We start from the raw sequence: 22528 nt of genomic DNA, 5'->3' as shown, positions 1-22528 counted from the left end.
GTTATGACTCAGATATTTTGAACAGTTCGGGTGAGAACTGCACCTTGTAGATTTGGAGAAAAGATAAGTGAGCCCTGCAGAAAAAGGAAAGAGTGTGCAGGAAGCAGCGAACCTTCATCTCACAGATCTCTCGGGTCAGCGAGAGGACATGCACTCACAGACATCACACTTTTTTAATGTGGCTAGAAACTGCATCACCTGAAGCCAACATAAAAAGGAACATGCAAACCCACACAAATGCCTCGGTAAGCATCGCTAAACCACCTCAGTTGCCTCAGATACACAGACACCCAGAGTGTGTTTCATAATGTGTGTTCAGCTACAAATTTGCCTCCTCGTGGGCAGCTTTTCAATTCCAACCGTGTGGGTGTACAGAAAATTCTCTGCTCTCGAAAACTGTTGCCATGGTGGCGATGCTGGATAGCAAGTTGATTGCATGGTAACATAATGATTACAGATGTTTGTTCGAATGACTCTGCAGCCTTGAAGCTAAAGACAGAATTTTAAAAGCACTATTATTCAGGCTTAAGTTCAGATGATAGATTTCGCATCTCAACCACCAAATGACAACAACAAAGGTTTTACAGGGAAGACAGAGACCTCTAATAATCCCTTTGGCCCATACAGTTCCCTCCTGTAAAGTAGGATTAGGATAAGTGTCCCACATTATGAAAATGGTCCTTTTGCTTTAAACTAACCCCTTTTTGACCTATTTCAACATAGTGGGGTCTGTCTTCATTTTTGAGAGCTAAGATGGCAACCTGGCAGCATCAAAGATGTCTGAAATGCTTCTCTACAGAAGCTTTACATTCACATTGACAGGAGCATAGTTTGGAAATATCGGGGCCCCTCACGAGATGTGACACTGACTACAAAAGATCATAGGATCAGAGTAGAGCTCATTAATCCAGACTTTATACCTTCCTATCTACTCTCGCTCGGCTTAACTCTCCTCAGTCGTTAATACCTTTGTTAAATGTTCAATATCTGGTTGTCAAAGTGGCTCAGAGCATTATTAAAAAGGGAAGGATTTAATGGAAAACCATGTATGAAAGTGTGAGGTCTCTATCTAAAACTGAAAAAAGAAGCCTTTCTCTGGCTCAGTGGCTCTCATGCCTTATCACAAAAAGTGAGACCGCCCTCATCCACTTCAGATCCTGAATCCTGCTTTTAACATATTGGTATTTAATGCGAATGTCCATCCCCCTTTTTTGGTTACACACTCCCCCCTTTATCCTTTACTCCACTGAGAAACACTTGTGCATTTGAATTGTGCTAACACTGAACCTTTCTTAGCCACTTCATCACCGGTGACTATGACTGTCTTTTCATTCTTAGTCAGCTTCTCTTTGAGTGAGTGCTCGCATGAAAAGCAACTCTTCAGCTCTGCAGAGTCTTGCTCTGACTGCAGATTACACAGATCAGTGTCGCTTTGTTCAGTCTCTGTGTGTAATTAACATATTATGGTAAGTGCACAACATTTCCTAGAAATTATCAGAGCACATTTAAAAATAACTTTTACTTATTATACAAACTGAATTTTCTTACAGCAATACTTAAACACTACCCTTGACCATTGCACATGATAAACCTGTGTTTTAACACGAGCTACAACCTATTACGTTTGAAGACAGCCTCGGTAAAGGTGGTTTCATATGTGAGGACTGATTGTGGTAATGTTGTCTCATCAAGCTTTGAGAGAATGCTCGTGAATTGAGACTCTGTTATGGGCTTAAATAACACATCTGTCGTTCTTCAATACTGATTAGACTCTTCATGTATTACGCCCAGGGGCTCTGCTCGGCTATAGATACATGATTGAGAATCAGATGAATTACACAATGCAAACTTCATTTGACCTATTTAGGTATCTGCATTTGCACAATGGGAAAAAGGGACACTTTTAGAGTCAATAGAAGTCTCTGTAATTAAGACAGATCATACAGAGGCTAAAATAATAAAAAAGGTCAAGAATAACCAACTTTTGGTGACCTTGTGTTATAGAGGGACTTTGTATATAACGCTAGAATTAAGGCATCCATTATTTAGGTCATATTGTGCTGACAGGTAAAGGAAAAAACGCAATGTTAGGTTAGGTTTATAAAAATGGCGTAAATAAACCCCGGGCCAGACTGCATTACTTCAGAATATACATTTTAATTGGCTCTCTGAGGGCCTATAAAACCTTTAATGAGTTACTCATAACACACAGGGGATAGTGTGAGCGAGGGGGCTGATAAGGGTCCATAAGTAAATTACTTTGACCGAAGGCCACACGTTACTCCAGCCTAACTACAGTTATCATTTGATAATATAGAATGCTACTCATATTGACGTTGCTTATTGTCATTATCATTTACTATGTTCAGGAAAAAACAATCGTGCTGTATTCTGTGCACTATTTATTCATCTGATGTGCAAAGGGAAAATGTCATTGAACTTCATTGGGCGAGGAGCTTTCTCCTGTACAACAGCAAACCTTGTGTGATATTGCTTAATCAGAATCTGGAGGAATGAAATGTACATGGCATCTCTCCTGCGTAACAATAAGAAAACAGTACGGTAAACAGAGCTGTATTAATATAGCCCATCTTAAGAGACAAACTTTGCAGGATCATTCCTGGATCTTAATTTACTGATGTGCATGTACCTGTTCTGCAGAGTTTACATTACTTATTCTCAAAACGTATTCTGCCTAGACTTAAACAATTATCTTGTTTTAAGTATTATAACAATTAAATAAATTGTTGTAGTAACCAATACTAGTTCCTGTCGGTTTATTTTATTTTGAAAAAGCTACAGGAAACGGCATGACTTTAATGTATTACACTTGACCGTCTGAAGTCTCCTCTCACTCTGCGGCTGCTGGTCGCTGTCATCATGCAGGTGGAATCTGCGCAATGTAGCTCCGTGTAGGGATCTCCGAGCAGACACAGCAGCCTTCCCCGGCCTGCAGCGACCACACAGCGGATACTGGACACTGATTATCCGTCTGTGAGCTGCGGAAACAAACAAGAAGCTACAGGGGGGGGAAAGCCTCGCCAATTCAAATATATTTTTCCACTGTTCTGAGTTGTTTTAGATATCATTTTCAAAACAGATGTCAATACAGCTGAAACAAAACATAACGTTATCCTGCTGGAGGAACAACACGTTGTTGTGTTGATGCTGTCAGATTGTTTTGCTCTCCTGGCGCAGTCTAACTCAGCTGAAGTCACAGAGGATGCTGCACAAGCCTTTAGGTAGTCACAATTTACAACAAACAAGGAGGACGTAATCATTGTCCTGCGGATTTTCTAAGGAGTAAACAATCTATCGCCATGGATGAAGGCACGGCCACAGAGACCATCCCAGATCTGAAAGACATAGAGGTGAAAATTGGCCGGAAGACCCCCGAGGGTTTGCTTCGATGGATGCGGGAGGATGCGTCCACTCTCCGGGGAGAAGCCAAGCTGGCCACCGCACATGAAACCAGTAAGGAGACGGGGAGAAAGAGTCTGGATGAAAAGATCAGGAAACTGAAGATGGAGATGGTAAGAGTGCATTAGTTGTAGTAGTGTGCAATGAATGCCTAATCCTTCAAACTATCAGTGGTTGATATTCTCTGAACACAATCTGTCATGCTGACCCTAAATGGAGAACTACATTCTGTTGTTCTCCTCTCAAATATTCAAATAATTAGTCTTATCAGATCAGTTTCTTAGGGTCTGACTTATGTACACAGCTCTATAAGTCTACTATTACTTCAGGATATAGCCTTTATTATCTATAAACCAAAACAATGTGGAATAGAATAAAACATAGTCATTGGCTGTTTTAATATGTGAGTCTAATTTTTACAAAATTGCTGAAACTCTAAGAAAGATATAGAGATAGATCAGATAGATTTGATCTATACATTATATATAGATGTGTACCAAGTGTAATTGAAGATACATAAGAATAATGTCAAAAGAACATTAATTCAACATTTAGAGATGACATAATCACTAGAGAATGAGAGATATGTTTCAAACCTGTAAAAGTAGAAAAAAAGGACACTTGTCAGTGCTCTCTGGTGGACAGTTTTTATATCTTTACACTTCCCAAATAATTTCGAAGCAATCGTTTTTTTTCCTGCAATTTCCTGTAACATATTGTACAACATATGTCAAGGTTGTGCTATATATTATAAATCTTAGCTAATAAATACAACCTCTAAAGAGTCACAGAGGAAGCCACACAAATTTAGATTGAATACATTTTGAGATCTCTCTTAATGTAACCGATCCATTGTTGTTGTTTAAAAAAAAAAAATGTCAGTGTGACTCTCAGTGTCACAACATTTATTGATTTTGTTCTGGTTTTTTTACTCCTTTTAAAGATGAACATGATTGTAGTAATGAAATGCCACTTTTATTTATCTTGTAAATGTTTAGCACTGTCCAGTCTGTACTGTAAATGTGTAACCAATCTACAAGCTGATTAACTTAGCCTAACCAGGGTTTGAAACAAAGGAGAAAAGGCGAGCTTTGTGTGATATTAACAGATTCACTTTAAAACATTTGTACAACAAAGTCACTGTGCAAAATGGTTCAGAAAACTCAGAGTGAGGTGTTAGATGGTGTCTAATCACAACTAAATTTCCCATGTGACACCTTAATTAAAAATCAGGTCTTGCCCAAACTTATTTCAGTTATCTTATATCCAGTGACCTAACGTTAAACCCCCACGAGCAGCAAACTGAAAGGAAAATACTTCCTTTGAACAGGCAGAAACCTCAAGCAGAAGCAGACTCATTGGTGCCTTCTGCCTCATGGGTCAAGAAAGAGGGATAGAGTGAGAGGCAGAGAGAGAGCGAGAGAGAGAGAGAGAGAGAGAGAGAGAGAGAGATACTAAACTAAAACTAAATGGACACACTGACTATATCTAATGGCTGTAGCTAATAGGGTTCGTGTTGACCACCATGGACACACGTGATTGATTTATTGTCCATCAATGGTCTGTTGGTCAACTCTCGAATCACAACATTCATACAGATGTGCAGTTTTTATCGCCTACTGCGTGAGTTCACTCTGTTGCTCTACTTACTGAGACTTTGTTTTTGTGTTATTCATTAAAACATCTCTCAAAGCGGTTACAAAGCGGTTATCCAAAGTTGTACTTTGTGCCACCATGTTTTTTCTTGATTTTAATAGTAGAGTATTTTCTATGGTTAGTATATGTTCAACAAACAACCCTCTTTGTTTTTGTTTACACTGACCCTGCCTCCTCTAAACAGTAGAGGTCTGTAACAATAAAGAAACACTTTAAAATTTCTTACAGTTTGTTTCTCTCTGTGATCATTTATGTCATACACTTCTCTGGCTATGACATATACAGCTCACTGCCCACAAAAATCCCAAACAACAAGAGTCACTCCAAAATACACGAGTTAGATCATAACAGCCAAAACACATTATCATACCGTTAGAAATAGAAATGTTTTTCAATCCAGGGATGAAAACAAGACCGATTGAATTTCAGATGTCTGAAGAGGAAGGAGTGCTCTCTAAGATGTAACTGAACACTTCCTGAAAAAACATTATCAGCCTGACTTCTAAGAATATGGGCCAATAAATACCATTTGACACTCATACTCATACTTCAATGTAAAAGCTACTTATTATAGGTGAAGTTGATTTAAATTTATCCAAATGAATCACACCTGACTAAACACACATGGGCAGTTGAAGCATCCTGCAGTTTATGAGACAGTTTAATGTTTTTATTATAGAGTTGCTTTAGACATATTTGTTTATCTGCATTCTTTTTTATTTTATTTGTTGGTCTCTTGCGGGACATTTTTTCTATGTGCTCGACTATTGTCGTTTTAAGTTGGGTCTCTATAAATAATATAGCGCTGTAAGTTGTAGACCAGCTCTTTTCGAAACTATCCTGAGACACCTTTAGTTATATGGTGAAGAGCTACATAACTTTTGAACTCTATTTTGTTTTTCATTTGGGGCCTTAACACATGTCAAAACTTTTTATTATTGAGGTTTTACTAGGTGTGGATATCCATTATGAAAATGTTTAATGTGTTTAGCCACACAACAAGGTCACACAGCAGCTATTTGTCAGTTTACAACCAGCATTACCATCGTCCACATATGATTATTTGGGTGTTGAGACGCTAATTTTAGCTGCAGGAGTTTAATTTGGACTGCTGTTAATCTATTCTTAGAGGCCTGTCTTTGACAGTACTTTAACTCCATAGTAATAAACACTGTCCAATTCCAGTTCCATTGAAATGAAAGTGTCTTAGCATGCAGCTGCATTTGATGGCACAATATGAAAAAAAGATTGGTTAAATAAATGAAAAACCAGGTTAAAGATAAAGATTTGAAAAAGCACATTGTTGTAATTGGTGAAGATGCATTTAGTAACATCATTTCTCCTGGTGTTTTTAATCTTAAACTGGAATATTATTGGAAAATTTACAGTAATAATGTACAGACATGTTTTAGTCTCCTTAGTGGGAGGTTGAACAAAGTCTCCAGTTTGCGTTCAGAAAGCTATCAGAGAGTTTCTGTACTTGTGGAGAGCCTAGGGCCAGACTGATTCCTTTTAACAGTTTTAATCAGGTCTGCTGCAAAGAAAGGAGGACTGAAAGTGAAGTGATGAAGAGCCAGTTCCTAACCGGAGGGAGACAGTTGTGTGTGTGTGTGTGTGTGTGTGTGTGTGTTTTCTATTCATCTATGAGAGTAGGAGGGTGTAATGGGAGTGCGAAGAAGAGCTCTGAGCACTGCACTCTCATCAGAAATCTGCTTAGTAAGATGTGCAGTTACACGTGTTTGCTCAGTCAGAGGAAAGGCTCACATGTACAATCACAAACTTACACCCACATACTTCATCTGACAGAGTCCTTGAATCTGTTTTTTGATTATTGGATTCTTAGTATTTGAAGCTCTGCATCCACACACACACACACACATCATATGAAGGAATGGTCTCTAATGTCTGCCTCATTTATCACTTGTTCTCTGTATTTGTGTTTGCTTGTCTGTGTGTTGTTGTGTTGCACAGTCATCTGTTAATCTTCTGTCTTTAACTGCACAGCATGGTGATGATGAGCTGTAGCATCTGTCTACTGTAAGATTTAAGATGTGTGTTTGTGTTTGTGTGTGTGTGTGTGTGTGTGTGTGTGTGTGGGGGGGGGGGGGGGGTGTCATGTTGACACTGTGTCACCAGCAGTAATGAAATGTGGATCTGCTTCTTGTTAACTGTCAGGAAAAACAGGATGTTAGTCTGCATCTCTTTACAGTGTATGCTAGACTGAAACAACAAAAAAACATCCTATAACTTTGGCATTAATTTAACCCATTAAAAAGCATCACTTGGCCCAGTGATGTTTTTCCCTTTTGCATACTGTTTAAGTACAAGTCTGGAGCTTTTTAACCATAATCATGCATTGGAGCATGCATTCTTTTGGGCATGTGGGGATGGGAAACACGTTTTTCACGTTTCCAATCTATTTCAGTTTAAAACAAACAACGCAATGTCCTGTAAGGGCAAAAGGAAGGGAAGAAGAGTTTTAAACATGCCTGAAAACAATATACGTTGTAAAATATTTATAAAAGTCAACATTGCAAATACTCCGAGAGAAATGGGAAACAATGTTTTACCTCAAGGTTACATGACATGCATGCTGGTGTACACAACTGTGACGTAATCGGACACTCTGTTACCAAGAAAACGCAGCATGATGATGACGGACAGTTACCTGGTCAAGATGGAGGTTAAGAATAATCACTGCTCACTCAAGTGCTTGTTATTGTTCGTCCACATTTTCATTCGTTTTAATGCGTTTGAATGTGATCGTTTACAGAAGGGTTTTTTAAGGAAGGATAAGCTTCTTTAAATGTAAAAGAAGGAGTGCCTCCCTTGGTCACATTTAGTTTTAGGTGCTGTTTGGACAGGAATAAACACGGGAACAAATCACAGGAAGATTTCAAGGCACTCCCTTTTTGCTAATCAAAAATTGCTTTATTGTCAGGAAGAGTTGTAGTATTTTAATCAAACCTGCTCGTGTTTTGTCAGGAAGGTAAACATATGTACAGTTTGCACGTTTGTGAGATTTGATTGAGTCTCAATAAATCATTACGTTGCTGTTGTTTGACTAATGTTTCCCTTGTTTATATTTAATTAAACAATCATTGCTCGTTCAGTAATATGTCAGAGAATAGGGAGAAAGAAACTTAAGAAAGTGGTGGGTAGAAAGGTGGAAAGTATACGCCTTTCAAAAACAACATCTTTCTTTGATGTCTTCTCAGATGTCCGAAATGTTTTAATTTAGGCTGCCTGCTAACGTTAACCCTTATAAACTCTTTCTGCCCCCTCAGAAGAACATTTTACACCACTGTGAGCTGAAGGCACATAAATGTTGTTGTTAATTATTTTAGCATTGCTGGTTAAAACTTTTGAGCAGTTTCTGTTTTTTATCTCCAGATGCGTTATGGAAAACACATATTCCTGTCATTGAAACAGATTTACTGAATGCAGACACGCCCTTAAAAAACACCAAACTTTCAGTCAACCACAAACGCACACTTGCCAGCTGCTCTGTGCATTCACTTCACGATCAGCACATGTCCTTTAGCCATCAAAGGGAAACATAACTGGCACCATCTGTGTTATTTCTTGGGGCATGTTTTTGTCCTTTTCGTCTTGTTTCTCTGAGTTTTTCCCTGTCGCTCTGATTCACGGTCGTCCACCTCTGGGCTGACCAGTCACAGTGCGATGTCAGCTTTGAGGGCAGAGCTGAGCAGGGATTCAAAATCGACTCTGTTTAACTCAGTGATCTATCACTGTCGGTGTGCTGGCTATCTCCTCACATACAGTCAGTGCAGGAGTTTGTCTAATTTGATCATTGCCAAATGACTGGATTCAGAAAATATTTAAGCAAAGAGAGTGTTTTTTAACAGCATACACTATGTAAAGAGGGTGTAGTTGAATGTGGGCGCACAGAGCACAGTAATTGTGGTTTTGGTTGAGCATTTATGTGTTGGTACAGTTTTGTGCGTCAAGGGACTTTTGCAGTAATTAACCAAAGCTTTGATCTTTCCTCAGTTTTTACCAAATGTTGAAGTGCTTGAACATAAATACAAAAAGCAGTTAATTGGGGTGTCGGTAGCCTAGTGGTTATGACGTGCACCCTATGTACATAGCCCATAGTCCTTGTTGCAGCGGTTGTGGGTTTGATTCTGACCTTGGCCCTTTGCTGCATGTTATCCCCAACTGTCTCCTCCTAACATTTTCTGTCTCTCTTAAGCTGTCCTATCCAATGAAGGCAAAAACCATTCAATAATGCTGAAGATATTACCAGCACATATTGTAAGAAATACTGTAAATGTAATCCAGAGGGCGAGTCTTAGTGAACATGTTGTTGTTTCAAATATTGAGGACATTTCTTAGAAAATGACTGTTCTATTACCATCATTCTCATCATCTCTCATTTGGATACATTTATATTTCATTGCTCCTGAAGAAGGATTGTGTCATTGCACTGCAGTAAAAAAACATTATCAATATGAGCATGCCCTTTTCTTCTTCATTATAATATGTTGTCACTTTTGTGTTGAAACTACTGTCCAAATAATAGATGGACAAAGAGATCACTTAATTGTTAACCTCTAATTGGTACTAGGTAGGAGAATGAGGTGCAGGAGAAGTGGCAGGTTGAAAGCTGGAAATTAAATTGTTTTTGGTTTTGAATGTGAATAAATATTGATGAGAATCTATTGCATGTGGTCTTTAAATACAAACGAGATTTGGTCTGACTTGCACTGTGCTGTAACGTCTAAAATAAGAATACAAAGACACAGCTATAGAGGGAAGAAAAATAGATGCAACAATGCTTTGATCCGCCTGATACAAAAGATAAAGAGACTACAAACAGTGCTGATACTGAAGCGACATTCAAAGGAGAACAGAGACAGATGGAGCTGTTGGAGGTTCACGGAGAGACATGGACGACCTTCTGCTGTGCATCAAGTCTGTATGGCCTCTGCAAGGACGCCGTATGTCCGCGCAGGGCCAGAGCTCGATGGGAAGGTGAAACGACAGACAGTGACATCAGGGGAGAGAGAGAGAGAGAGAGAGAGAGAGAGAGAGAGAGAGAGAGAGAGAGAGAGAGAGAGAGAGAGAGAGAGAGAGAGTTTCAGATAAACAGGAGTTTATTGAGCTGCTGCAGGAGAGATTGTGTGTTTGAGCTGTCCCTGCTGGCAGTGATTCAGCAGTCTGTTCAGTTGCTGTGCGACATTGAGAAGCTGTTTTTACCACATGGGAGACTCTGTCTGCGTCACCAAGCACGCTCCAGCTGAGCATAAAACATCATGTACTCTATCTGTAAAGTTTGTCAGGATTTGATTGGAAATGCAGAGACAAGAGGATTCTGGGGCAACTGGCTGCTTTTTTGGCATATTACAGTGATGAAGGAAATCTGGTCATGATATTTGAGTTAAATGCCCGAACAATGCAGTTGCGGAAAGATGCATAAATGGTCAGCCACGATTGGTTTTAAACAAGCTAATGATATCACTGCTGATCCAAATTTCAAATACTCTTAATGATTAACGCAAGTATCGTGTAATGTTTTATTTCAATTTGGGGTGTGATTGCAAAGACGTGTTTCATAAAATGTTCATAAATTTAAAAGCAAAAAAAGAAAAGTGGTTACAAATCGGGTCATTTGTCCATTCTCTCTCTGTCCCTTTTAACACAGGGGTTGGGTGTTGGTGGTAGCATATAGAGCGAAGTATTCCAGAAGTCCTTTTCCAGCCATATTTTCCTGGAGGTGTTTCCATCACAGAATTAGGTATAAATGATTTCAGTGTCAACCACAGTTAGACATGCTGAGAAAAATTCTAAATGCGGCTGCCCAGGAGACTTGCTAAATAGATGTCCAAATTAGCTTAACTGGATCATTCTGACGTGCATGAGCAATACATGAATCCAGGCTCCCTCTGGATATCTGAGCTGCTTGGCCTCTACGGCTGAGCCTGGCCAACCTCAGGAGAAACCTCAATAAATACTTTTACATGACCAAGGACAAGGGTTGATTAGTAGATTTAGAAGTAAAACCAAGCTCTGAAAGGTTCAACACATTGCAGCCAATTGGGCAGTCTATCTCTTTCTCCAATTAGCATTTATTTATTTGCAATGTATTCTCCTGGTTAAAATTCAGATAAATTACAATGCATGTTTAAACCCAACAATTACTTGAGAGTTTTTAACTACAATTAGTAAGAAATAAGCAGAACATGTAGCCCAAGCTTTCTGGATCAAACAGATGTTTCAGTTCCAAACATTCAATCCAAAACAGTAAGAATGAGTTTGCTTTGCCAACATTTTGCCAAGAATAAATTTCCAGTAAATGTTCCAGAAAAAACACAATCTAACAGAAAACTAAATACCTGTGTTTGGGAGTTGTGGCATGTTCCTGGGCGTACTTGTGTCTTCTGCAATCAAAGAAGTAGAAATAGGTCAGTCAGAATCAGGGGTTTAAAACACCCTGAGTTTAATTCCCAGATTTAGAGGAGCTCAGTGAAGTGTTTCGATCAGCCATCTTCCCCTTTTGTCTGTATTCGATGCAATACTTTTCCTAAAACTCAGCTGTACATGCTCAGACACACAGATGATGTCAAGAACTTGTGTTTTTCAATTGCCATTTTTTTTAAATTAAAGTAATAAATTGTTTGTTGTATGAAATTCCAAAACAAAGTGGCTAAAAAAGCGGAGAAAGAAAATATTTTTTTATGCAGATGATCCACTGCTACATATTCCAACTCATCTGATTTGGTTACCGATAAACAGATTGATTTGCGAGACTTAAATGTGTATTTCATATTGTTATATACATTTTTTATGATATTATTTATCTTAAAAAATAATTTAAAAACTTGCTACACCATGTAAACATAGAAAGTCTATTATAAAAATGGTGTGACGTTCCTGTATGTAGGAAAATCCTGACCCAAGCAAATACCAACTAAGCCGGCAGATTTGCTTTACATAAAACACGATGTATTTAGCTGCATATTGTTTGTAATGCATACACAAGCTGTACTAAACCAAATGTAAAAAGCAGAAAAATAGCTTTCAAGGATCAGCCAAGAGCTGCTTGGCCTCAAGCCTGAGCAGGAAAAATCTGTTTGGCTGTGTCCTAACAGCACAAAAGTGAGTCCAACATGATTGATTGTGTTTCGGTTCCCAAGGTTTCAGAGTCCTGAATTTCTACTTCCTGCCCTCATTGAAAGATGAAAACCTTTGACCCCAGTTTGACCCTTTAAATGTGGATGCTTTCTATTGCGAGTATGCTTAATGTTATCAGTATTGAAGAAAACGCAATAATGTGAATGAAGGAAGCATAGCAGAGACACAATGCATTGGTGTGCTTGCCAAGTGTTGGCACACGGATTAGCATTCTTAAGTCAATGCCAAAAACTATGAAGCACAATTTGCATTTCAATTTGATAACTATTTATAATATGAATGAGCTTTACGCCAAAATACATTTTTGGAATAAAACTATCTGCATTAAGGGCAGCTAATTATTAGCTAGTCCAGTATTTGTCAATGATTGAATTACTCATGATTTTTAACATTTCAGAAAATAATAAGAAATACTGAAAAGCCCAGGGAGAAATCTTCAAGCTGCAAATTACTTCCAACTAATATCCAAAACCTGTGACATACAGTAATATAGGAGAAGACCATGGTTAGAGTGCTTGATGGGCTTCACAACTACTCTTAAAACAAACAATGGTTGAGGTCACTGAGACTAGATCACTATGATATACAGTCTACAAGTGAGATGTACAGAGGAGTTTCCTGTTTTCCAGTTTACCTGTAAAACCAATTTTTCATATTTCTCCCCCCCCCCGTTACCATAAACGTGTAACACCTGGGATCTGTTGCATAATGAAGACTTCAGTTCACAAGCGTGAGATTAAAATGTCAGTTTGCACAAGAGGCCTGTTGTTTTTTTTTTTGTGCTAAAAGAGAACATGAAGTTAAATGCAGCCTTTCCACTAAAAGCATAAAACACTGAGGTGTGAGAGGTACCGTGACTTCAGTGAATCTAATCTTGTCAGAGGGGCCCAGCTCAGCAGCAGAGCGAGCACAGAGTGGTGCTCAGCTCAGCTTCGTTAGCATTGTGCCTCCTCAGCGCTGACAGGCATAGAGCTACTTTTACTGTCACCCTCATTAGTTCACCCAGTCCTCTGCCAGCCAAAAACCTCAAACCTGAACCCCACCCCACATGTCTGACTGTGCCCGAGGATGTCAGTGAGTTTACAGACTGAAAGCTGTGGTTTTTGGATCTTGGGTTCCTTCTCTTTGCCTTGTTTTGCCTTCCTGTGATGTGTGCATTTATGTCCGTTTCAATTACTCTCTTTACAGCGTACTATGTGACTTAAGACCTTTCCCTTGTAAACAAGTTCTACTGTTCGCCAATTTTGTCAAAAGCTGATGTTTAAGGATCGTCTCTAAGAAATAGATGGAAGTGAAAGCATGAAATGTTTGGGTGAAGTCGAAAAAAGAAGACATTTTTGAGCCTTGTGACCTTCATTGGTTAATCAAGCTTATCCGTTTGTCCAAGTGTTGCTCATGTTAAAGTTTGGCAAGGGTTAGGGTTAGGCATGAAGGTGTAATGGTTTAGGGTTAGGGTTAGGGCTGATATAAATTGTGATGACAACTGAAAAAGTTTGCATGGATTATGTGTTTGGCAGAAAATAACAGGTCAGGAACCAACCCAGATATAAACAGAGATTCTGCATAGATAGTTACAAACTTGTTTAGGATAGTGGGCAGAGTCAGATTGGGAAGTGAAGAGTGGGGAATGACATGCGGACAAAGGAGCCACAGGCAGGATTTAAACCCATGCCACCTGCTTTATGGACTATGATACTGAATAGGATATGGCTAGATTCATAAAGCATTTTCACTCTAAAACCAGCAGTGCTTGCTGCCTTTAACAGTCGAGTAAAGTGTTTAAACAGAGTTCAGCCTATATAGCACTAAAAAGAGATGATGGGAAAGTGTATTACTTTCTTTATAACATGTTTTCCTTTCAGATCAAAGAATAGGCTCTTGAGCACATTTGGAAAAAACTGTTTTGTTTTCTGTTTTCTTAAGCGGCATCGAGGGTTAAAAACAGAAGACCAAATAAACTAAATCTAAAGAACGTGTCTCCACTGGAGAGGCTAATATTATGCAGGACCACGAGATAAATGGCCCGGCAGATGGGTGGAATCAATATGTTCCTCCCCAATGCTTTATTGACATAACCTGAAGTGTTGACTGGACCTTTTACTAAATAACAAAGGTATATGAAGTCTCAATGAGGTCAAAGACCAAAGGTCTTAGTCACTTAATATCCTTGCGTTTCTACCTAACGCTGGTATGCTTGTTACATATGTTTTTACACAACCCCTCACAGCTGTCATCCCTACCCCAGTCCATTGTTTTATATGAAGTTGAGCTTTAGAACATTGATTCTAATTTTATTTGAAAAGGACATTTTGAAGAATCTCTCTTATGAAGAGTATATATCATATTGCATTTTGTCATAAAACATATCTTCAGGTATAATAAAACATGATGGCACAACACTGAGTACATGCACTCAACTGCGAGCTTTAAGAACACTTTAAAGGTATTTTCAATAACTGTATCTGACTGCAATTGTTACAAGGTAATTTACAGATTTAGGTTTTACTGAGAACTTGTTTATTTTTAGTCTGTACTATACACTCAAAAATGCAACAGCCTTCATAATCCCAAGAGTGCACTATATTTTTTTCTACATTTTTTTAATTCAGGACATCACTGATTCTAAAATTTTTTTTTACTGATTGCTGTTTATAAAGTTATGAAGTACAAATCAGAATAAAGCAAAACAGAAGCATTAACAGGTTTGTGAAACTGTTTCATATTTGGAGGAAAAGGTCCGAGTCCTTTACACATATAAAACATTTATGTTTCTAATGTGTATTTCTGATTGAACAGGAGATCTCATATGACATGCAAAAATATAAAATAATTTGTCTAATTGTGCTTGACACCAGTAAGAGGCCTTGATTATGTAGGGCAACAGGCAGACATTAAAAAGGTTTATGATGAAAAAAAGAAAACAACCAAAAAATTCCCGTGGCCTTGAGAAGGACAGAAATAGTGACAGAGAGCACAGTGAGAGATGGACAGACTGAGTAATAAAGAAAGAAATGATTGCGTGGAGGGAAAAGAGACACTTAAGGACTTGACTCTTTAGCTTAGAGAGGAGCTGGTTATCTGCAAAGGAGAGTGGATATCATCAGGCCGAGCTTTGAATGTGGGTGCCATATATCACCTCCTGGCCCCAGCGCCTCACCGCAGACTTCTGCTAATGTATTCAGAGGGGGGAATTTTCCATGACCGCAGCCATATTTTTCCTCTTATTCATCATTTAGCTATACTTAGAGTTACAAGTGAATGATACCTCTGAATAAGCATGACTATTTGTCATGTCTAATGACATCATTGGCACATACATTTTTGATCACAGAAGTTTGCATCATTTACACATTATTTTCCCCCCTTGATTGTTAGATTTCCCCTGCATAAAATTCATTGCTTCAAAAGCTTTTTCTGTCGAGTAAATTCAGCTTTTTTGGCTTTTTTTTAAAACAACTTAATTAACTCTTAACATCAACTCTATACCTTTGTTTTCCCTATCAGAGTTGTTTCCTCTTTCTAGTTTCTTCTCTTAGCCTGATGCCTTCATCATTGCCTGACTTGTTTCCACACTGAAGGCACTGTATACTTAACCTGCCAGCATTTGTTATGTTTTACTTCCAACTATGGTAATCTACAAAGGTTTGGTAACAATATGATGGTGGAGCCAAAGCTGAATACTTAAAATAAATAACTGACGAGTCCTGGTCGTTTTCTTGGTTCACACACAACATTTTTGCAGAGTTTTATCGGCCTCCAGTACTGCTAAAGATGCAGTTATGGGCGAGTATGCTAATGAATACGTTGCTAAAAGTTTAAAAGCTCCCAAAGAAATCATCTAGGTTCAGTTAATTTGTTATGTAGGGATTCAAACAACAACATCACAGGGCAATTAAGAAGAAAGAAATTGATCTGATGATCTCTAAATGCTTTTCTTTTAGTAAATACATCCTTATCTCATTTTTCACCCCTGCAGGCTCACTTGCGCTCTGTGGATGTGAAGATCTTGCAGCAGTTGCTTGCAGTCCATGAAGGCATTGAGGCTGTGAAATGGCTAATGGAAGAGCGTAGCACCCTGACGAGCCGCTGCAGCAGCCTCACCAGCAGTCAGTACAGCTTGGGTGAGGGCCCCGACACCTCCTGGAGGGGCTCCTGGAGCAGCTTGCAGGACCCCAACGACAAACTGGACAACATCTCCATTGGCAGCTACCTGGATACCCTGGCAGATGACTTGGATGAGTATTGCCCCTCCAGCTCAGAGTCGGTCATCTGCTCCTCCACACCAATGGTCTCGGAGGCTAATGTTGGGGGCCGTACAGGGGCTATGGTCATAGCAGCTGTGGTAGTCGGTAGGTCTGGTACTGGGGCTGGAAATGGGACTCGGGCTACTGAAGGTGGAACTGTAGTTGAGAATGGGATGGAGGTGAATGGTGGAAAAGGGACTGGTGTTCTCAATGGAATCAGTGGAAATGGAATGGTTAAGCCACCAATCAGCTCTTCCCAAGCTTCTGAAGGCCCCAAGCAAAACACTCCAGTGTGGACCAAGGCTGCAGAGACGAGCAAAGGAAACCCCGTTTTTAAGGGCAATGCCCACACACAGGGTGTTAAGGTTAATGGTGTCCTGGAGAAACCAACCATGCAAACTGGCAGCCCAACCCGCTCCAGCCCCAACGAGAAACTGGGAACCAACCCAAGTCCCAAACTCAAACTGTACAAAAACGGAAAGATGGACTTGGAAACTTGCAAAATGAATGGCAAAATGCATCTGGAGTACGATGCACACTGGCGCTGGGTGCAGTCGCAAGAAGACGTGACGTTTTTGTGAAAAGGATAATAACAGAGGGGAGCTGGAGCCACTATTAACAGCCTCTCCTTAGAATCAAACACCATGAGCTCCGAAGTACAGAAAAAGAACAAACTGCTGTTGTGAAATGCACATAGTGAGTCTTTCTGTAATGAACCACACTGGGTTTGAAAGACAAAGATTTGTTTTTTTTTGTCACCTCATTCCCTCCTGTGACTGCACTAACTCTATGAAACATTGATGTCAGTATTAAGGTGGATGCACATAACAGGATTTTGACCATTTAAAGCCAAACAGGGCTGCTTCTAACAAAGCTAGGATAATGTTTCAAAATCCTGTCACACTTTTTCTCAGGGCCTTTATTGGTATTCCCTGATTTTCTTCTCTTTTCTTTCCATTTCTTTCCAACAGTACAGTGGGATGATCTGACCGAGAACCGAAGCGTGATTTTGGATTGCTTGCCACAGTTAATAAACAAGATGTAAATTAGTAGCTTTAATTTATAATTTGACCTTTAAATCCAGACACTAATTTCCAAAAACTAAAAATCCTCAACACACCATAAAACCATTGCACAAAGATTTCTGACCCACCCTTGAAGAGTACTGTTTTCCTCAAATACCTCTACAATCATTACCACATTGGACTCAAATACTAACAGAACTGATTTGGCATTAATTTGGCCATTTTCTATCTTGATGTTAGTAGAAATCCCAAGTATGTCCTATCCACAATTTCCCAGCTTGGGTTCATAAAGTATCTATTTATCTATCTATGTTACCTGCTTTGTTGAGGCCTCAATTTAAATGTATTGTATGAACCTTTTTCCTAGACATATTAATAAAACATTTAGGGTGTTGACAGTATTACTGTACCTAAAAGGTATTTAAAATAAACAAAACAGTACTAACAAGTTCCTATCATAAGTCCTCAAATATCCACACTTTGTCACGCGTACATGATACCTTTGCCCCTTTTCAGAGCAAAAGCCTTACAACAACATGGTTTACATTACTTACATTTGTTGGGTATGAAAAATTGCAAATAAAAAAATAACATGGGGTTACTGTAATTCTAGTGTTCTGTGTAACTCTGTAATTTACTACCAACCCAACAACCCCAATTTATTTTTTATAAAAATAAATCTGACTCACATTGTGCTGGGTGGCTCTCCAACTTTTTTGTGCATGCCTTTTTGCCAATTGGTTTACATTGGAGTCAGTTAAAAGACTAGGTTGCTCATTCAGATGCTAAAGAGTTTTTCTTACATCGGGGTAAGAATCCAATGGCATTGATATTAGAGGTTTTCCAATGGGATCATATCTGTAATAAACGATTATTTTGTGAAATGTGTGGGCATGAAAAAAGTAGAGGATGTGAAAATACAAAACAGAGTCTTGAAATCAGTAAAAGTTTGACTATCGAGAAATAATGTAACCACTGCATTTGTGTCTTTGTAAAGCTAAAACCTTCTGTGCTTAACCAAACCTCTGCAATATTGTATATTCACTGAATTGCAATACAACTAGTCTGTGAATCAGGTACTATTGTTGACTGGTTGTAGGCAAATACTGAATATGTTTGATTATTAAGAAAACGCTATGTCAGTTTTTATGAAGAGATGTTGTGCCTGGTTGGTGTAAACCTTAACTTCATATGCCTGAACTTGTTTTTTTTCCTTCTAAAATGACTGCACTGTTGATAGGATAGTCTGAGTTTTTGAGGTCATTTAATTTGTGGTATTTTTTTTTAGCTATTACTGGCGTGTGCTTGCGTGTACAAATGGCTTGACCAACAGTCTGTGTGCTCTTGCCATGTGAGCGTTGACTTTAAATGTGTTATATTGGCTGGGTTGACTACTGCATGCCTTGTGCTGAGAGCCTTATTGGTCCATATGAAAATTGTGTAAAAAAACACATTGCAATCAGAGAAGAAAAGCAATACTTCTTGAATCCTTTGACTGGCTTACATAAACAGCCTCTGCTCAGCAAATTAAATCAAATAATATTGCGTGTTCTTCAGGATTTTCCAAGACTACTGACAGGGATGGGATTTGTGTGTGAGTTTGTGTGTGTGTTTTTCACTGTGTTTACTAGGTAGACAAGCCGTCTACCTGCCTGGCAGGTTTGGATAAGAAAAGATGAGTCTCAGAGCTTTTGAAGTGTTTTCTGCTCATTCATCATAGTGTTACTCCATCTCTAACCAGGCTTTTAGACATGTTAATGTTGCGAGAATATGGATAAAAAGAAGGGAGCATATTGCATAATCAGTATTACTTTGCTGAAGTCCTCTCTTCTGACCTTTTGAAAAGGTTGATTTAATTTTCTCAAAGCATTGCACGGCTCAAAATCTCACATATTATCTTCAAGTACTATTCTTTTAGTTCTGTCAACATTAGTGCCAAATACATAACTTTTGACAGAAGAGAGATTTAAAACGTAAATTTAGTTCCCGTTTAAAAAAAAAAAGAAAGATTTTATTTTATTCTTTCTGAAGTTTTACAAATCAAATTGGCAAATGCAAACATGCCAACAACAATAAAGTTAACAGGGTTGTCATTGCACCAGTCAGCTAATGGATTGGCACCCTTTCACTCCATGTAAAGAGTAATCTGCTTGTTCTGTTGAGTTGGGAAAATCATTGGTTAGGAACATCGTCAATCAATAAACTTGCTAAGTCTCACAGTAAAGAAATTCTGTCTTTATAGGCAAATACAATAGGATGTTAAACTCAGCATCTCCATTTCTTTGAGCCACTGAAGTGTTACCTCTCTTTCCACTGCCTTTCTTTTCATCCTCTTTTCCATCACCACACTGGTTGGATGGAAATGTTCCTTCTTTGCCAACACACACATCATGCACACACAATGCCCTCCCATTGGAGAGAGCACCATAAAGCCTGTACCACAGAAATAGAGACTGCAGGCCAGTCCTGGAGACAGGCAAGGAAAATTTGGCTAAATTTGACCTTGAACTATCGGACCAGTAGGTAGGAATATGGTTTTCAAATTAGTCTCCCCCTCATTGTCCCACATTAGAGAAGTACAGTCCAGCCTGATGGGATAAATATGGTTTTCTAAGTCTAAGTGAAGTCATTTGAAACCTCCTTCCTTTTTTGACATATGTGTTGGCTTTAAAGCAACAATACACGCCAAAGAGACTGTCTGCTCTGCTACTTTGCGGTTTTCTTTTCCAAATTTGCAGAAACATATGGGGAAAAAGCCTACATTTTAGAGCAGGGAACAAACCTGTAAAACACATTACATCAAGCTACAGTGTGCCTCCCTGAAGTTAAACTGTGGTTATGAGTTTTCACTGGGCACATACAGTTTAAGATTGGGAATATAAACATTGTTTTCAACCGCTAACTGGCAGAGATTTAATGAGTGCTGAAAGACAAGGTGCCAGAAGAAATTGTCTGTGGTCTCATTGTTTTTGAAAAAGTGGTTAAAACTGGTGGATGCAAGGAAAACAAATGGACTAGTTATAGACTGGCAAGCTTATAGAAAATACCTGAAAGTCTCTTCTCACTTTGTGGATTTTACTTGAGAGGGTATCAAGGTTCACATAATCCTGAAATTCTTCTGTTCTGTTCTCTTATGAGGTCCAGGATTTATCAGATGCCCAGTGCATGATGTGATGTGTTTGTCTTCACTTCAGGTGCCAGGAACCAAGCTATACTGGGCACAAGACAAACAGCGTGATTACATAGACGAGTGGATATCCACAAGGTTGTCATGACGATGACACCCGGCTGGTTTTCAGCTCTAGTGGCTGCATAGAACAACATGTAGAGCAGTGCTTGCAGCTGTAAAAGCAGCAGTGTTTGAATGACAAAGTGAGATGAAAGAGATGAGATGAGGCGGCTGGTGCTACAGAGTGCTTTTCTTTATTTGAGGCTATGGTTTTAATAATGGCTTACCGTTTATAAGGTTTAGAAACAGAGACATCTTAATCCAGAGGGGGACAAAGATAACTAAGCAAAGCTTTTAACTGTTGACTTGATGATTATAATATTTTTTATAAATGTCACCTTTAATAGCTATGAAAAATGCAGAATTATGGTATATTTAGAAAACTAAAAGCCTATAAACCACTTGATAAATAACCAATTTTAAACTGCAGGAGGTTTTTTTTTTTTAAACATTTTTTCCAAATAATGCTCATTCTGATCTAGAAGGCATTAAAAGATTTAATTAAGAATTTCCTTTCAACATATAACATTTCCAAAGGCTGCCTTGTAAGAGAGCGTTACCCATGTTAGCTATTAGAGAACAGCCCAACATACTGAGGGAATGCAATTATTACAAATATTAATTTCTTGCTCATATCTCTTGAAAAGTTCAAAGAAACGTCTGCCAGGTTCAATTTGTTTGTTCTGACCAAGGGTTTCCTGGTTAAAATGAAGACCAAAATAATGAAAAAGATATCTCTTCACTGTGGACATTTCAGTTTGTATGGTGGAAAAATGTTCCAGAGTAAATGTGTGCAGATCAAAGCAAATTCATTTGGTTTGTTGCAAACTTATTCGGGAAATCAAAAATGTAATCCTCCTTTATCAAACAGAGACAATTCTGGCTGATCTGGCTGTTATTTTAAAAAAAGAGAGTTAAAAGAAAAATGACTATCAGTGTTGATATCCAAGCTGTCAGTGTTGATTTGAGACATTCTATGTTCAGAGTTAAGTCTTTAAGGGAACTTTTGTGTACAGCTCAGCCTCTTTCTCTATGAGCCATCTGAAATGCCTTCTTCTCAAGTTTGGGACATCCAAAATACAGAAAAACTGGTTGTGTCTCCATGGAGGCAGAATAGAAGGATAAACAGTGAGTGGAGCAGCACAGCATGCAGCTAAGAGGAAGCTTCCACCCCCGGTGCCCTGCTGTTTTCTTCCGTCCTCTTCTACATACACAAACACACACAAGCACAATTCATCCTGGGACTGAAGCGGGTCTCTAGGTACCTGACAGCCCCTCAAAGAGAGCCATTAAGCTTTTCCTCTCCTTGAGTCTTATTTATACTTTATCTCTTTTGTTACCGTCCCAAAATGCTCAAAGAAATGGACGTGAATTGAAATGAACCCCGCTGAGTGCACGCTGGGCTCTGAACTGGGTCCAAAATTTAACCAAGGCAAGTCAAAGCTGAGAGAACTGAAAGATGAAAACCACCACCTGCAGTTCACTGGATCAGTTCAGTCTATACAGTAACTTGCTTGAGTGAGTGGAACTGTTTTTATTTCCATGCTACGATGCATCATAGTTATTTTGTTATGCAATGTGTCCAGAGAAAAAAAATATTTTTTTCTTTGTGAAGTGGAAATGTTCAAGTAATAACTGATTCTGTGAACTATAATGTGGAGAAATATATTATGCAGTATGTAAATGATACAAGCTTATCCAATGATTAAAGATATTTTAAATGTTCCTGCTTGTCTTTGCTTATTCTCTTATTAACTTGGAAAGTGTGAAACTGCATTAATGTTGATTCTGAAGAC

General features: G+C 38.7%; 1 protein-coding gene across 1 annotated transcript; it reads left to right on the top strand.

The window, feature by feature from the left end:
• The first annotated feature begins 2854 nt into the window (after positions 1 to 2854).
• lurap1 (leucine rich adaptor protein 1) lies at positions 2855 to 22457 on the top strand. Its single transcript, XM_079350106.1, has 2 exons — positions 2855 to 3533; positions 16211 to 22457. Exons 1-2 carry the CDS (start codon positions 3321 to 3323, stop codon positions 17057 to 17059), a joined length of 1062 nt encoding a protein of 353 aa, XP_079206232.1. The 5' UTR covers positions 2855 to 3320; the 3' UTR covers positions 17060 to 22457.
• The last annotated feature ends 71 nt before the right edge of the window (positions 22458 to 22528 follow it).

Source organism: Symphodus melops (genome assembly GCF_947650265.1).
Source record: "Symphodus melops genome assembly, chromosome: 8".
In the NCBI taxonomy this organism is placed as follows: Eukaryota; Metazoa; Chordata; class Actinopteri; order Labriformes; family Labridae; genus Symphodus; species Symphodus melops.
Note: the sequence above shows the minus strand (reverse complement) of the source record. Positions and strands in the feature narration are given on the sequence as shown.

Coding starts and splice junctions, on each gene's coding strand:
- lurap1 (XM_079350106.1), top strand. CDS start 3,321: ATGGATGAAGGCACGGCCACAGAGACCATCCCAGATCTGAAAGACATA. Junction 3,534..16,210: donor GGAAACTGAAGATGGAGATG/GTAAGAGTGCAT, acceptor TCACCCCTGCAG/GCTCACTTGCGCTCTGTGGA.